At 48.8% G+C, this 15,186-nt stretch overlaps 1 protein-coding gene across 2 annotated transcripts in view; it reads right to left on the reverse strand.

Annotated features, from left to right (window-relative positions):
• The window catches only part of LOC116956276 (E3 ubiquitin-protein ligase RNF13-like), a 111,418-nt gene that overhangs the window by 40,117 nt on the left and 56,115 nt on the right, over window positions 1-15,186 (reverse strand). For both annotated transcript variants that reach the window (XM_032977738.2, XM_032977740.2), the window contains exons 7-8: window positions 13,352-13,457; window positions 12,760-12,853 (exon numbers count right to left, since the gene is read on the reverse strand). In XM_032977738.2, the coding sequence (XP_032833629.2) occupies window positions 12,760-12,853; window positions 13,352-13,457 (200 nt within the window). The remainder of the gene's footprint in view (window positions 1-12,759; window positions 12,854-13,351; window positions 13,458-15,186) is intronic.

Raw genomic sequence — 15,186 nt, forward strand, 5'->3', positions numbered from 1 at the left:
ACGGAAGCTAACGCGGCGTTGACTGGCGCAAAACGCCTTTGGCATATTTGCAAGGTGGACCTTATGGCTCTGGTTTGGGTCTCGAAAGATTTGGGCATCACCCTTTCGTCAACTTGGCCATCGAAACGTTGCAATTTGAAAAACTCCATGTGCTTCAATCCGGCGGCTGCCTGCACGCAAACCTAACAATCATATCGCCTACAAAAGTTTTGCTCTCGTCACCTCGAAGAAAAATAAAGAGCTGTTTACGCGATTGCTACCTCGCCTGGTTTGCAGCAGGTCGTGGGAACGATCTCGACGCTGACGCCTGCTGTATATTTGGAGCTTGCGTGTTCTCCCCTTGGTCGCATGGATTTTTCTCCGGGTTGTCCGGTTTTTCCCTCCACATTTAGAATCAATGTCACGCGTTTAAGCGTATTTGGCTGCTATAAATATCCACGTGATAACGACACTTCGTTGAGCTACCATTTGAGGGCCAGGTCGCTTCTGAAAAAGTGCTGTATAGCTCAGTGGACCTTACCAGGTAAAATAAAAATAAAATTTAATCGTTTAATTTAATACTTTATCAGTTTGCCGCAGAAGCTCTCCGCGCGCGCACACGGGAGACAATTCTTCACCGCCTGAGCGTTTTAAACTTTCTTATTGTGTGCCACGGCTAAGAAGCATTTATTTAATTGACTTCCGTTGCCAGGCGGCGCTTGTTTTCGTGAGCCCTGGTGCTCCAAAATCCCATGACCACCTTTGTCCCCTTCTCACTTCCAGGCCCCCCCCGACTTCCACCCTGCGGGGGGGGGGGGGGTGCTTGGCTCCACGATCCATGGGCGCCAAACAGCGGGCCGACTGCGCTGTGGATTTCTAAAAAGGCTTAACTTAGAAACACGTAGATATAAAATAAAATAAATCACGACGTTTCGGGCACAACACAAGCGTCCGTCATCAGGTGTTGCGCCAGAAACGTCGTGATTTATTTTTCTACCTACTACGTGACTTTACCGAAAGAACCAAAGAGCATGGATTCCTGCAGTCACGGAAGCTTCAAATCATGACTAAACTAGAAACTATAAATTGTTTTACTTTAGCAGGTAAGACCTGCTCTGTGCTCTACATAAAAAGCTTTTACAAAAGCGAAAACCTTGCGTCGAGCTGCCCGCGTCGTTCTGAACAAAAACTAAACTTGTTTACTTTACCAGGTAAGGCCCGCTGACCAAGACAGAGAAGACCTGGCCACACATGACAGCTCAACGAATTGGCATTATCACGTGGACATTGATAGGAGCCAAATACTTTTAAACGCATGTTTCGGAATGTGGAGGGAAAACCCGGAGGACACAGAGAAAAATCCACGCGACCACTGGGAGTACATAGAAACTCCAAATATACAGCGTCAGGGTCGGGATCAAACCCACAGCCTCCTACATGCCAGGCGAGGTAGTTAACATCTCTCCACTCTGTAAAACCCATGACAGGCCCACGCACTACCTCACGACTGTCAGATTACATTTTTCAAAAATGAATTCACCGATCGCAATGAACTTCAATCTATATTTGGAAACGTTAAAACATCGTTGTTTAAATTAGATAGGCCGAAATATAAACTCGTTCCTCGTGATGGTTTTTTGCGCAATTGGGATGTTTGTTCAACTGCTATCTTCTTTGTATTATTGTTTCATGCGTGAGGAAACTGGCATGTTTTCATCAGCGCGAGTCACGCGCCGCAAGCTGGCACTCATCCCAGATTCGGCTCCATTGCCGGTCGCTTGCCGGCAACCCATCCCCCCCGGCCTCGGCATCCCAGCAGACTTCCCGGAGAAAATCAACGATTCCTTCTTTTGTGAAATTTCCTTACGAGCAAGCCCCCCTCCCTCCAATGCATGGGATTAATAATTAATCGTGCCCGTCATTTTACTCTTGAAGAATTGTGCCCAAGTCCTAGCCACGCAACGGTCTACGGGCCTTACACCGTGGCAGTAACGGTTATTAAACTTGACCCGCAATCCAGTAAGTCACCGGAGGCAGTTGAAACAATGCGGCACCCTTTCTCAAATCCTCCCTAACTCTGCGGTGGCGAGATGTCAAATACCTCGCCTGGTATGCAGGAGGTCACGGGTTCGATACAGACCCTGACGCCTGCTGTATATTTGGAGTTTGCATGTTCTCCCCGTGGTCGTGCGGATTTTTGTACAGGTCCTTCGGTTTCCCCCCCCCCCCCCCCCACATTTAGAATCAACATTACACCTTTAAAGTATTTGGCTGCTATATATTTCCACATAAGCCACCACTTCGTTGAGCTATCAACTGTAGCCAGGTCGCTTCTGTAAAAGAACTATGTAGCTCAGTGGACCTCAAATTAAAATAGTTTATCTTCTTGGTTCTTTCGGTAAAGTCACGTAGAAGGGAAATAATAAAATAATAAAAATAAAACATAATAAAATAAAATTCTCACGACGTTTTGGCCACAACACAAGTAGCCTTCCTCAGGTGAAGAAACAGAACTGTCAGAAAGACAGCGCTCCAATGAAACCTGCTAAGCTTGGCAGCGTCTTTTAAGCTGGGTGGGAGGAGCAGAGCGCCTTGACAAAGGAGTTTACATATCAACAGAAGAATTTAGCATTGAAGTAGCTGTGTTAATGTGAGAGATTAGCAGGATGTTAAAGTCAGAAATTAGCGTGTAACTGAGAGATTAGCATGATGTTAGTGTGAGGGATTAGCATGTAACTGGTCACAGAAGTAGCTATGTTAAAGTCAGAGTTTACATATCAACAGAAGCATTTAGTATATTGACGCTAAATAACTGCAACTACCCAACTATCATAAAATAAACCGATGTGAAAGAACTAAATAAAAACTACTTCAATATAATCAATGTACTCAATAAATTCTCCAACAAGCTGAGCTATTAACATAAAGTAACTGGGTATACACTACACTATATAATGAATATCATATAGTAAACTGATTAAAAATATAAATATTATCAATAAACTCAATATACTCTCCAATCAGCTGAGCTACTAACAATAAGTCATTATACATTACAATTCAATGTCGAAAAAAGTGGCGGTTTCTTTTTTCCTCAACGTTAGCACCACGGAAAGCGACGAGCTTTGTTCAGACGGACGAGTCCATCTATGCTCGGAACGGAGGAGGGGAGAGAGAGAGAGAAACAGCCACGATGCGCTGATCTGTCCTGTGTTGCGTTACAACTATGCTATAAACTAGACTACTATACATTACAATATTATACCTTCCAATCTAAACTACATTGTATAATATTGTATACACAGCCCAATGTCAGCTCTAACATTATGTATTATATTGATATGCCTCCAACTAAACTTTTTTCTACATTACACGACTATACACCGTAAATATACACTGCCATAGACAAACCCCACCATTGAATTGTACAATGCGTTACTATACACTACCCTATACTTCAGACTATAAAAATATTAGACTTGTAATATTACACTATGTATTATTCTACCAACCCCACTGTATACCACACTGCTGTATATTCACTATACAATAACGATACTATATATTGCCTTATGAATTATGTTAAACATTACACTGTTATACTATTTATTATTATACAATATGCTATAAACCATACCATTGACCGTCGTGTGATAGGTACTAAGAGGCAGTGCCAGCGAATGGACTGCGGTCTGAAAGTCACCGTAAAATACAATAAATCAAGAACCGAAATGGTTTATCACGTCTTTCCAGTGATTACTAAGCCAGAATCCATCTTCTCGGTTGAAATTGTCTCTGTTAGTATATGTGGATGGCCTCATGAACGAATCTCTCATGGTAGCCGGATGGCTTGCAGAGAACCTCCGTCTTGGACAAGTCAATGTCATGTGAGCCCACTGAATTATAACAGTGATCTGCCACGGCTGAGGTGTTCATCCTACCGTGTTTCAAGTCTGCTTTATATTCACGGATGAGGTCCGAGATATGTCGTTTGGCTTCTCCAATGTAACTGCTACCACAGAGGCAACTTAGTTTGTAGACGCCCGGGTACTGTATGTCTGGAACCACATCTTTTACAGACGGGACCAGATCACAGATTTTATGTACTGTGTTGAATCGGACTTGGATCTTGTGTTTATTCAGGATTTTGGAGATTTTTCACAAAAAAGATCTCCAAGTAGTCTAGTTTATAGCAAAGCTGTAACGCAACACAGGACAGAGCAGCGCATCGTGGCTGTTTCTATCTCCCCCCTCCTCCGTTCCGAGCATAGATGAAAGCTCGTCGCTTTCCGTGGTGCTAATGTTGAGGAAAAAAGAAACCGCCACTTTTTTCGACATTGAATTGTAATGTATAATGACTTATTGTTAGTAGCTCAGCTGATTGAAGAGTATATTGAGTTTATTGATAATATTGATATATGTTTTAATCAGTTTACTATATGGTATTCATTATATAGTGTAGTGTATACCCAGTTACTTTATGTTAATAGCTCAGCTTATTGGAGAATATATTGAGTACATTGATTATATTGATGTAGTTTATATTTAGTTCTTTCACATCGGTTTATTGTATGATAGTTGGGTAGTTGCAGTTATTTAGCGTCAATATACTAAATGCCTCTGTTGATGTGTAAACTCTGACTTTAACATAGCTACTTCCGTGACCAGTTACATGCTAATCCCTCACACTAACATCATGCTAATCTCTCAGTTACACGTTAATTTCTAACTTTAACATCCTGCTAATCTAACACATTAACACAGCTACTTCAATGCTAAATTCATATGTTGATATGTAAACTCATTTGTCAAGGCGCTCTGCTCCTCCCACCCAGCTTAAAAGACGCTGCCAAGCTTAGCAGTGTTCATTGGAGCGTTGTCTTTCCGACAGTTCTGTTTCTTCACCTGAGGAAGGCTACTTGTGTTGTGGCCAAAACGTCGTGACAATTTAATTTCATTGTTTTATTTTTATTATTTCCTTTCTACGTGACTTTACCAAAAGAGCCAAGAAGACGAATCCCTGTAGTCACGAAAGTTTTAAATCGAAAACTAAAATAGTTTAGTTTATTATATATGGGTAGACCACGGTTAAGTCGGTCGGCCCGCTGCATGTGGTAGGGGGGGGGGGGTAAAAGTTTGCGTACTCCAATCTCTTCCAAGACACGTGGCCCCATGTGGAAGCATATGCCAAATGCCCTCTCTCGAGGGGCATCTGAGACCTCCCTTGAGGACGGAGGGGCGGGCAGCGGAATTTAAGAATCCAGCTCCTCGTTGTAGGAAATCAAACCGGTGACCTCCGGATTTAAAGTATTTGTTGGTCTTTTTCCCTAACTGTATTATCCCCCCCCCCCCATGTCATGCCATGAGACAAAGAGAATCCACTTGCGTCTCTCTCACACAGCAGTGTTGACCCCCCTCCCCCCCCCCCCCGTGGCCATCGTCTCAGGTCGCAGCTTTCGGCTTCTGCCTCCGCCTCCTCTGCAGCGGCTCAGCTCAGGCTTGAGCCGGCTCAGTAACTCTCACAGACGGCTCCAACGAGCAGCTCAGCCGTGTCCTGGCCCGGAATCCGCTCCGTGTAAATCCTGACCACGGCAGGGACCACGGTCAAGAGTTGGCTCAGGTCAAGCGCCGTGGCGGCTTTGGGCCGGCCCACCTGGGCCAGAGCCAAGCCCGAGCCAAGCCCCGTGGACTAAGAGATACAGGCCACAAAGCGTTTCAATAAACAATAACGGAGCCATAGAAGTGGATATCACAGAGAGTGCTCTGTGATATCCATTCCAGTGACTCTATATGGTCGACAACAGAGGAAGCAGCACTTTCCCACCTGTCGTGCTACAGGGGATTTTAGCGTTGTCGGGTCTTTTGACGACAAAAGCAGATACACAGTTTTACATTTCTCCCAGCTGGAATTTAGCCAAATTCAGAGCGACATTGTTTTTTTTCTTCCCCCTTTCAAGTTGCAGTATTTGGTGACCAGGCAAGATTAGTCCATCAACGCTCAGCTTGAGAATCTGTTCTGATCACAGGTGGACCCAAACCTGGATTAGAACCCAGGAACGCAACGGAGCCGGCCTCGCTGCCACCAGGTCTCTCATTCGAGTCGTGTACAGTACCTTTTTTTTTCCTATTCTTTGGGTCTTTCGGGCAAGTCACGTAGATGTTTTTTTTCTTCTTACCAACCCATGCCACATACCTGAGGGTGAGTGACAGTAGCAGAGTGCTCTGTCTGAGCATGCCTCAAGCGACACAAAGACACGACGGCCCAAATCGAATCCTAGCATCGCTCACCACCCTCCTGTTCAATGCGCTTCAAACTATATATTTTTTTAAGGCCATACCCCTACAAGACAATAATCGCTCCCGGTTTCTGAAACCGGGCCCCGAGTTCTGTTGCCACTGTCTCATCGTTTACCCAGCAAAGCTTCGTCGAGCCTCATCGCTCTTTTGCAGGAGGGTCCCGGCGAAGTGCTTGCGACACGGTGTAATCCCAAATGAGTACTGCGCCAGGTAAGTTTTCGGCACTTGAGATGTTTGGCCAATGCCAGCTGCACCGATGTTCTCTTCGCTATGGGACGGCTATGGGAGGAAACCGGATGTACTGTGGGAAACCCACGCAGAACAAGGGGGTGAGAACACACAAACGCCAAACAGCAAGGCACCCTAGTCAGGATTCGAACCCAGCTGCTTCTTGCTGCGTGCGGGGAACAAGCGTTACCACTGCCGCCCATATCGTGGCGGCAACCCCCAACATCCTCATCTTTCCAAATGTACATCCGCGTAGATGTTTCTTTAAACAAAAGAATCAGGTTTCCTCTTCCCCCCACACATGCCAAACGCTCATTAATGGCAATGGGCTACGAGAAAAAAACAACAACCGACCAACGCAGGACAATCCAGACGAAGAGTCCCGTCCGAGACTCGATGACGTTTGCGCTGAGTTAATAATGCATCTGTATGTAAAAGCCCTTATAAAGCAGTTGCATTTGGAGGCTTGCCCCCTCTTTTCTCTCCGCCTGATGAAGACCGCTTGCGTTGCGATCGAAACGTCGTGGGTTTTTTACTTTTATTATCTTCAATTGTTTATTTTTTTATTTTATTTTATTATTCTATCTGTTATTTTGATTTTATTATCTGTTATTTTTATTTAATTTTCTATCTACGTGACTTTACCGAAAGAACCAAGAATATTAAAATACACACATGCCGACTGTAACCTGGCCGACGGCCAAATCGCCCGGAATGCACCCCATCTCATCAGACTTTCGGAAGCTAAGCAGTTTCGGACCTGAGATGGTGACTGGATGGGTGACCAACACCACCACCACCACCACATGCACAGCGGGTTGTCACGGGTCACGGAGCAACGCGGGGTGAGCAGCAGTGGGCAGCGTAGAAAAATGTACGTACACTGAACTTCTTTCGCACCGTACGTAGCCAACCGTGCGAATCGGAGGTGCGGGGAGAATGACAACAAACTAAGCACGAAAAGCAGTTCTAAAGAAATGAGTTTTCAATGTAGTGTATAGTAATGTAGTGTATAGTAATGTAGTGTATAGCAAAGTAGTGTATAGCAATGTAGTGTATAGTAATGTAGTGTATAGTAACGTAGTGTATAGTAACGTAGTGTATAGTAACGTAGTGTATAGTAACGTAGTGTATAGTAACGTAGTGTATAGTAACGTAGTGTATAGTAACGTAGTGTATAGTAACGTAGTGTATAGTAACGTAGTGTATAGTAACGTAGTGTATAGTAACGTAGTGTATAGTCGTGTAGTTTAGTGTAGTATTGCAGTGTGCAGTGCAGTAGTATGTCGAACTTCTTTCACACCGTACGTAGCCAACCGTGGATCGACAAACAGGCGTACGTTAACGCGCGACGATCGTGGCCGCGACGGGGGGGGGGGATCACGAGAGATGAGCTCTCCCTTCGCCGGCCGCGGCCCTGCGTGCAGTGCGGGCACGCAGGGCCGGACGACACAACGGCGTGGCCGTCTGGCGCTTCTCTGCTTTGCAGGGCTGGCGGCTGTTTGCGGCGGGCGGGCGGGCGTCTCCAGCCCGCCGCCGCGCATCAGATGTGATCGTGTGTCGACGGAGGAATGTGCCATTGAGCCTCTGGCTTCTTACGCGTAGCACTGTGCGGGCGTGCGCTCACACACACGCGCAAATGCATCCACGTGGGCGCGCAAGTGTGTGTACGCGTGAGGCGCAACACGAGCTGTGAGCATGTGCGTGCGTAGGACGGTAGCGTTGCGGTTAGAGCACGGCGCTATTAGTCCAGAGAGCAGAGGAGTTCGAACTCCCAGCCGTGGCTAACCAACGTCAGTGGCGATTATCTGAACCAGTCGCGAGTCTCCCCTTGTACTGTGCACACTGTATGTGGGCGAGCGGTGGTGCAGTGGTCGCAAGCCGTGTCGCGAACCCGACAACTTGAGTTCGATTTCCCGGCGATGGTCAATGTTAGCGTCAAGTGGTATCTTGACTGGCTCGGCCCTAAATGAGTAACCGGCGCGACGCGTGAAGGTCAGCACTGGTGAGACAAAGGCGGTCGGGGTCACGGTGCTGGTCACACCACCCCCTCATGTGCCGTGGCCGAAGCTTCGTGGGTACTCGCGAACAGCATCCGCCACAGGATGGCTTTATAGCTGTAGCACTTGTCACAAAAGTCTGTTGTGGTTATGCGGGGGATCTTTGCCTTGGAATTCGGCAGCAGCAGCAGTGGCCTTATGGTTATCCAGCGGAGTGCGCATCAATCCCCGTGACCCAGATTCACCCCGGATTTGATTACCAACCACATTAAAGATCAACACCAGTGGCAAATTGTATCTGAACCTGGCCTGGATTAGATTAACCCTAAACCGAGCACTTAGTGCTGCAATGAACGATCAAAGGCAAAGGCAGCCAGCAATGAAGGATCAAAAGGCAAACAGTGCCCAATTTTAACGGTCTTAAGAAGTTAATATTTGGGGGTATCTTTATGTCGGCAACATACATTGAACTTATTTCGCACCGTATGTAGCCAACCGTGCTAATCGGAGGTGCGGGGGGAAGAACAAACTATGGGTCTCTGTGTGAGTCTGTGGGTCTCTGTGTAAGTCTATGTGTCTCTGTGTGAGTCTATGGGTCTCCCTGTGAGTCTATGGGTCTCCGTGTGAGTCTATGGGTCTCCGTGTGAGTCTATGGGTCTCCCTGTGAGTCTATGGGTCTCCGTGTGAGTCTATGGGTCTACGTGTGAGTCTATGTATGTACGCTGAACTTCTTTCGCACCGTGCGTAGCCAACCGTGCAAATCGGAGGTGCGGGGGAAGGACAATAAACTAAAACACAAAGAGCAGTTCTAAAGGTCCCCTGTCAATCCACTGCTGGATGAAGACCTCCCCACGTGGTGAAGGTCACACGAGTCTATATGCAGCTTGGTGAAGCAGGGGGAAAAAATCACTTGCCAGTGATATAAGTTAGCCGTGGCCGGTGATCAAACTCGGCTTTCTGGGTTCATCACGCAATGCGCAGACTACGACGCCACCAATCCAACCCCCTCCTCACACAAGGCCGAATGCAAGCCCCAATATATATATTTTTTAAACCTGACACTAATAATACGTGCCTTTTAAAATAAACAGCACGCAAAGACAAAACGTCAACGCGTTCGGCAATAATACTGTGGTCGTCATGGGGAAAAAAATATGATGTAGGCGACGTTCCGGGCAAAGGCCCTTCTTCATGGCACGCAGATCGCGAGGCCAGAGAGACGTAGCGCACAATAAGAGCCGGAGACTGCCCTTCATGGTGAAAAGATGATTTAAGTGCATTATATTTTCAGGTTAGCAGCCGAGGTAGAATGACCGTCCAAAACGCGCACGGCGAATTATTTTATACGTTAAGTTAAAATGGGAAAAGCCTTATTTTTACGCGGAAAAAATGACACCGTATTACGCGTGGTATTTTATATCGATAACGCATCATCCCCCTTCCGTAAATCGAGGCGTAGCCGCACAATGCATTTTACTACACTGCCCTCTGCTGTAAAGAACCCAGCAGCAGCAGCTCATGATGCTCGGTAGTGACGACGCTGGGTCACTGCGGGTTGGTGACAGTTGAGGAGCACATCTTAACAATCCAAGCAACTTTTCTTTGGGTCGACGGACGCTTGTGCTGTGATCGAAACGTCGTAGTATTTTTTGTTATTTTCTTTCAACCTATCTACGTGACTTTACCGAAAGACCCAACCAATATGAATTCCTGGAGTCGCGAAAGCTTTAAGTCAAGATTTATTTCATACAACTATAAAATGTGTTTTATTTATTTTACCAGGTAAGGCCCCACTGAGCTACATAGTTCTCCTTTTCAGAAGCGACGTGGCCATCACAAATGATAACTCAACGAAGTGGCTCATCGCGTGGACATTTACAGCAGCCAAATACTCTCAGACGCGTGATGTCGATTCTAAATTGGGAGGGGGGGGGGTGAGAGAAAACCAGAGGCGGCGGAGAAAAATCCACGTGACCACGGGGAGGACACGCAAACTCCAAATATACAACAGGCGTCAGAGTTGGGATCGAACCCATGGCCTCCTGCATACCAGGCGAGGTAGTTAACATCTCCTAGCCACCGTGATGATGAGAGAGAGAGACACGCAAACTCCAAATATACAGCAGCAGGCGTCAGGGTCGGGATGGAACCCACGGCCTCCTGCATACCAGGCGAGGGAGTTAACTTCTCATAGCCACCGTGGCGCCCCATATTGCTGTGCAGTTCCACTTTCCGCCCACAAAATAGCCATGCAGCAGCTTGGCACCCTCGTCTCCATGGTGAACGCCCATCACAGCACTTTCCAGGCTCAAACCCGCTTAGCTTCTGAGATTTATCGAATGTGGCAAACTCTGGGCGATTTGGTCATACTTCTTTCGCACCGTGCGCAGCCAACCGTGCTAATTGGTGGTGCGGGGGGGGGGGGGAAGGACAACAAACTGAACACAAAAAGCAGTTCTAAAGAAATTAGTTTTCAATGTAGAGGATTTCAAAGCGCGTGGCTCCGGTGGCTTCCTGATATCGGAAGGAAGAGCATTCCAGACGGCCGGCGAGAGAAGGCCCCGCGATTCTCGGGCCTGTGCTCGGAGGGCATCGTCCAGGGGTGTTTGGCCGAAACACTTACGGGGCACTTTTTGTGTTCCGGCGTAGGAGGAACTCATGGCATGCGGAGAGAAACACGTTGCCAAACGGCGGGCGCGAAACCGCGTGCCGAGCGGGTGACGCGCGGGCAATTGTTGGCCGCGCGAAGCCGGAGCCGCCCCCCGGGTTGCCCTGGCTAACGTCTCCCCGAGGGGAAGGTTCGTCCTGTCAAGTGACGAGTCGCAGGCTTCTCCCTGGGACCCAACCCTCAGGCGGGGCCTCCCACCATTTACCGCGCAACTTGAGTCGCGCGCCGAACAATCGACATCGACGATCGGGAGACGGCGTGCAGACGGGAGGAGGGGTCAGTCAAACGTGCGGGCATCCCTGTCTGGTCGCGTTGCCGATACGAAAGGTCACGGGGGAAGTGTTCTCTGCAACAGTGAGATTCACTGTTTGCCGCGTCTTATGCGTACCGCGTGCCAAGAAACATTAAAACTGAGAGCGAGGGTTCCTGGACGGGCTCCGTTGAATAAGACGAACAGGACCGACTGTGCGAACGTGCCAAGTGTTGCTGGATGGAATGCCCTTTGCAAATGTTACAAATTGATACAATCCACACTCGAGCACTTGCGCTCACACAAGCGTGCGCACAAATGCGCACAAACACACACAATGGCATGCATCAGCTGCCCCACCCCCCGACGGACTGTTATTACATGATCGTGAATGTAAGCAACGGTAAAAAAAAAATCGAGCCCATCACGTGTCCCTGCACTGGATAACTGAAGTTATTTCAGAGGTAATTCCATGACACAGGGTGGTACACTGCCAGCTGCTAGAGTTCCGAGTGGAAATTTTGTTTGTTTCATGATATGATGCTGGTGGCAAAAGCTCAACATATTCGGAGGGGCGGGGGGGGGGTTAGTAATGTAAACAAACCGTACAAAACACGCTGGCCATTAACAGCTCTTGAGCACGAGTTAAAATAAATTGGGGACTTTGTGTGCAGTCATCCGGCACCGCCGATAAGCACGGTTGGCTACGTATGGCGCAAAATAAGTTCAAACATCTATACGTACATCCACATACAACGACATAGCCGTCCGCTTGACACAACAACAAAGCAGAGGGTTGAGAACCTACGGCCTACAGGCCAGGCTTCACTTCATACGGCCAGTGGCAGGCATGAGGCCTACCACTAGTGAAATGGTCCGCGAACCATATTTATCCGGGCACTGCAAGCATCTTTGTTCCACTTATTGAGTACTTAAGAGGGGAACATTTTTTCCACCTTGCATCTTCACCTAACTCTCTCTGGCACCCTCTTGCTCTCATATTGTGTTTAAACAGTTTTTTTTTATTGTTTATCACGTGTGTTTCGTTAACGGCTGTAACACACACCTTGTTTGTTAGTTTTACAATAATCCTTAAACGAACTATTTAAAGCTATTTTTTTTATTTTACCAGGTAAGGCCCGCTGACCTATATAGCTCTTTCTTGGGGTGAGGAGCCGCGGGGTGAGGAGGGATGGGGTGAGGAGGGGTGTGGTGAGGAGGGGTGGGGTGAGGAGGGGTGGGGTGAGGAGGGGTGGGGTGAGGAGGGGTGGGGTGAGGAGGGGTGGGGTGAGGAGGAGGAGGGGCGGGGTGATGAGCGGCGGGGCGGGGCGAGTGACCTTTCTCGAAGCGGTGCATGGGGATCTTCTTGAGCTGCCTCTTGCTCAACCGGTTCCTGCGGGCTCGCCGGCGCTCACGCACGCAACGCGCCACCTGCAGGGGGGGGGGGCAGTGACAACGCGTGGGGGTGGGAGAGGGGGGGGGGGGGCAGCTCGTCACGACCAGAATCAGAATCTTCATCGGGACTGCAGGAGGAGGAAATTCGATGAGCTCTGAAGCTCTGTTTCACAAGTGTCCCAGTATGGGCGGGGGGGGGTCAGCAGTGCTACGACAGCAAGCAATACGTACACAACAAACACGATAGGAGTGGCTAAATAGAGAAAACGGTAAGCAAGTGACTAAATATGAGCTTCAAGTAATAATTAATAATATGTCTGATTTATCAATATTTGGCGAGGCAGTAAAAGCACAAGAGTCCCAGAAAACACCAAGATAACAAACAGCAGTAGCCCCTCAATTAAATTGACGCATTAACATTGAACTATAGACAACTTCCAGCCGCCCCCCTCCAACCCCCTCCCCCCACCAAACCCCCCCCCCAGGGTGGGAAGACGTTGTGAGTCGGGGGCCACGCGCCGGCACGCCACGTACCCCGAACACGAGCAGGATCACGAGGCACAGCCCGACGATGACGAGGAACGGGATGAAGAGATACTCCAGCGAGAAGGGGTCCTTGGCTCCCAAGAATACGACGGCACTGCAAGGGTCGGGGGGTCGGGGGGGGGGGGGGTGCAGCGCACGGGCCAAGTTCAACGGGGGGGGGGGGGGGCCTCGCGGCGGACGGATGGACGACGTTCGCAACCACGAGCCACCGCGACGCGTCGGGCTAATTTGCGGTCGCCGAACGAGCGCGTTACAAGGTCGCGCTCGTTCCGCGCGGCGCAAGGCGCTTGTGCCGCAGACGACCCGCGGGAACCTCGCCGATGTCGTCAGGGAGCGTACGCCGCCGGCGTCGCGCGAACCTTCGGTCATCCTCGCAGCGGCGGCTTTTGGCGAGCCGTGGAGCACAGACGTTCGGGGGCGCTTTTGGGTGCGCTTCTGCGGGCGTCTGGAACGCTCTTTCGACATGAAGAAGCCACTGGAGCCATGCAGTTTTAAATCATCGAGATTGAAAACTCATTTCCTTAGAGCTGCTTTTTGTGTGTACTTTGTTGTCCTTCGCCCCGCACCTCCGATTAGCATGGTTGGCTACGTACGGTGCGAAAGAAGTTCAAACTATTTTAATTTTAGCAGGTAAGGCCCACTGAGCTGTGTAGCTCTTTTTCAGAAAGTGACCCGGCCACAAAATGATAGCTCAACGAAGTGGCTTATCACGTGGAAATTTACAGCAGCCAAATACAAAAAAAACCGCATGTTTCAAAAATGCGGTGAGAAAAACCGGAGGGGAAAAAATCCACGCGACCACAGCGAGAACATGCAAACTCCAAATATACAGCAGGCGTCAAGGTGGGCATCGAACCCACGACCTTCTGCATACCAGGCGAGGTAGTCAACATCTCGCCACCGTGGGAATGGGGTAACCGTGTGGCCTGCCGCAGCTATTCGCAAGTCCTCGTCAGGGTGAGGCAAAGATATCGTCCCCCTCCCTCCCCCATTTTCTACGATCGTCCAGCTGTGTCAGACTGGGCCACCATCGCGCACGCGCACACACACACACAGCCCGACCTTACCGGGCAGGTGACACATCGGTGGTGCAGATGTAATTTCACTCAAAACAAATAACAATTAAGCGAGTACACACCCAACCGGCCGAGGGTGGGAGGGGTCGGGGTGTGGGAGGGGGGGGGGATGCACAAGAAAACGCATTTCAAAAAATTAACTCGCCACGTTCAGTGCCGGATTAAGCTAGCGCGGGGCCTGTAGCAAATGTCATAAAGGGGCCCCTAAATAAATAAAAACATAAATATTAAAACAATTACAGTAAAGTAATTGTATTTTTTTCACTTGCTATACAGCCAGATAATATGACAATTCGCTAAACCTTAAACACCCAGTCGTTCATAAAAGTTTGAAGGCAGTATAGTACTATAGTAATAGAGCAAGTGCAGCATACACAGCTACTTTTACTTCCTAGCATAATCCGGGCACTGGCCACGTTCGACACCGACTCGTTTTCGCCCGAGACCTCTGCGGCTCCCCTGTCGGATTAACTTCAGGTTGCGCAGGCTACACGGGGTTGCTTGACCACACGCTGGTCAGTGTGTCGGCGGCGCGACAAGGAGGGCGAGGGAGGGGGGGGGGAGCGTGGAAGGGGGTTGGCGTGACCAGTTCAGACAACACTGCCTTACATCTCGCAATTGAAAAATGTGTGTATACACGGTGCTTCAAAAAAACGTTAACACTTCCGATACTTTTCAACGATACCACAACAAATGTGCCGGGCTCTGAAGACCACCTGGAGGAGAAGGTTCCAGGCGTGCGTTGAC

Source organism: Petromyzon marinus, chromosome 64 (genome assembly GCF_048934315.1).
Source record: "Petromyzon marinus isolate PM22_M1 ecotype Great Lakes invasive population chromosome 64, UKy_Petmar_22M1.pri1.0, whole genome shotgun sequence".
Classification (NCBI taxonomy): domain Eukaryota; kingdom Metazoa; phylum Chordata; class Hyperoartia; order Petromyzontiformes; family Petromyzontidae; genus Petromyzon; species Petromyzon marinus.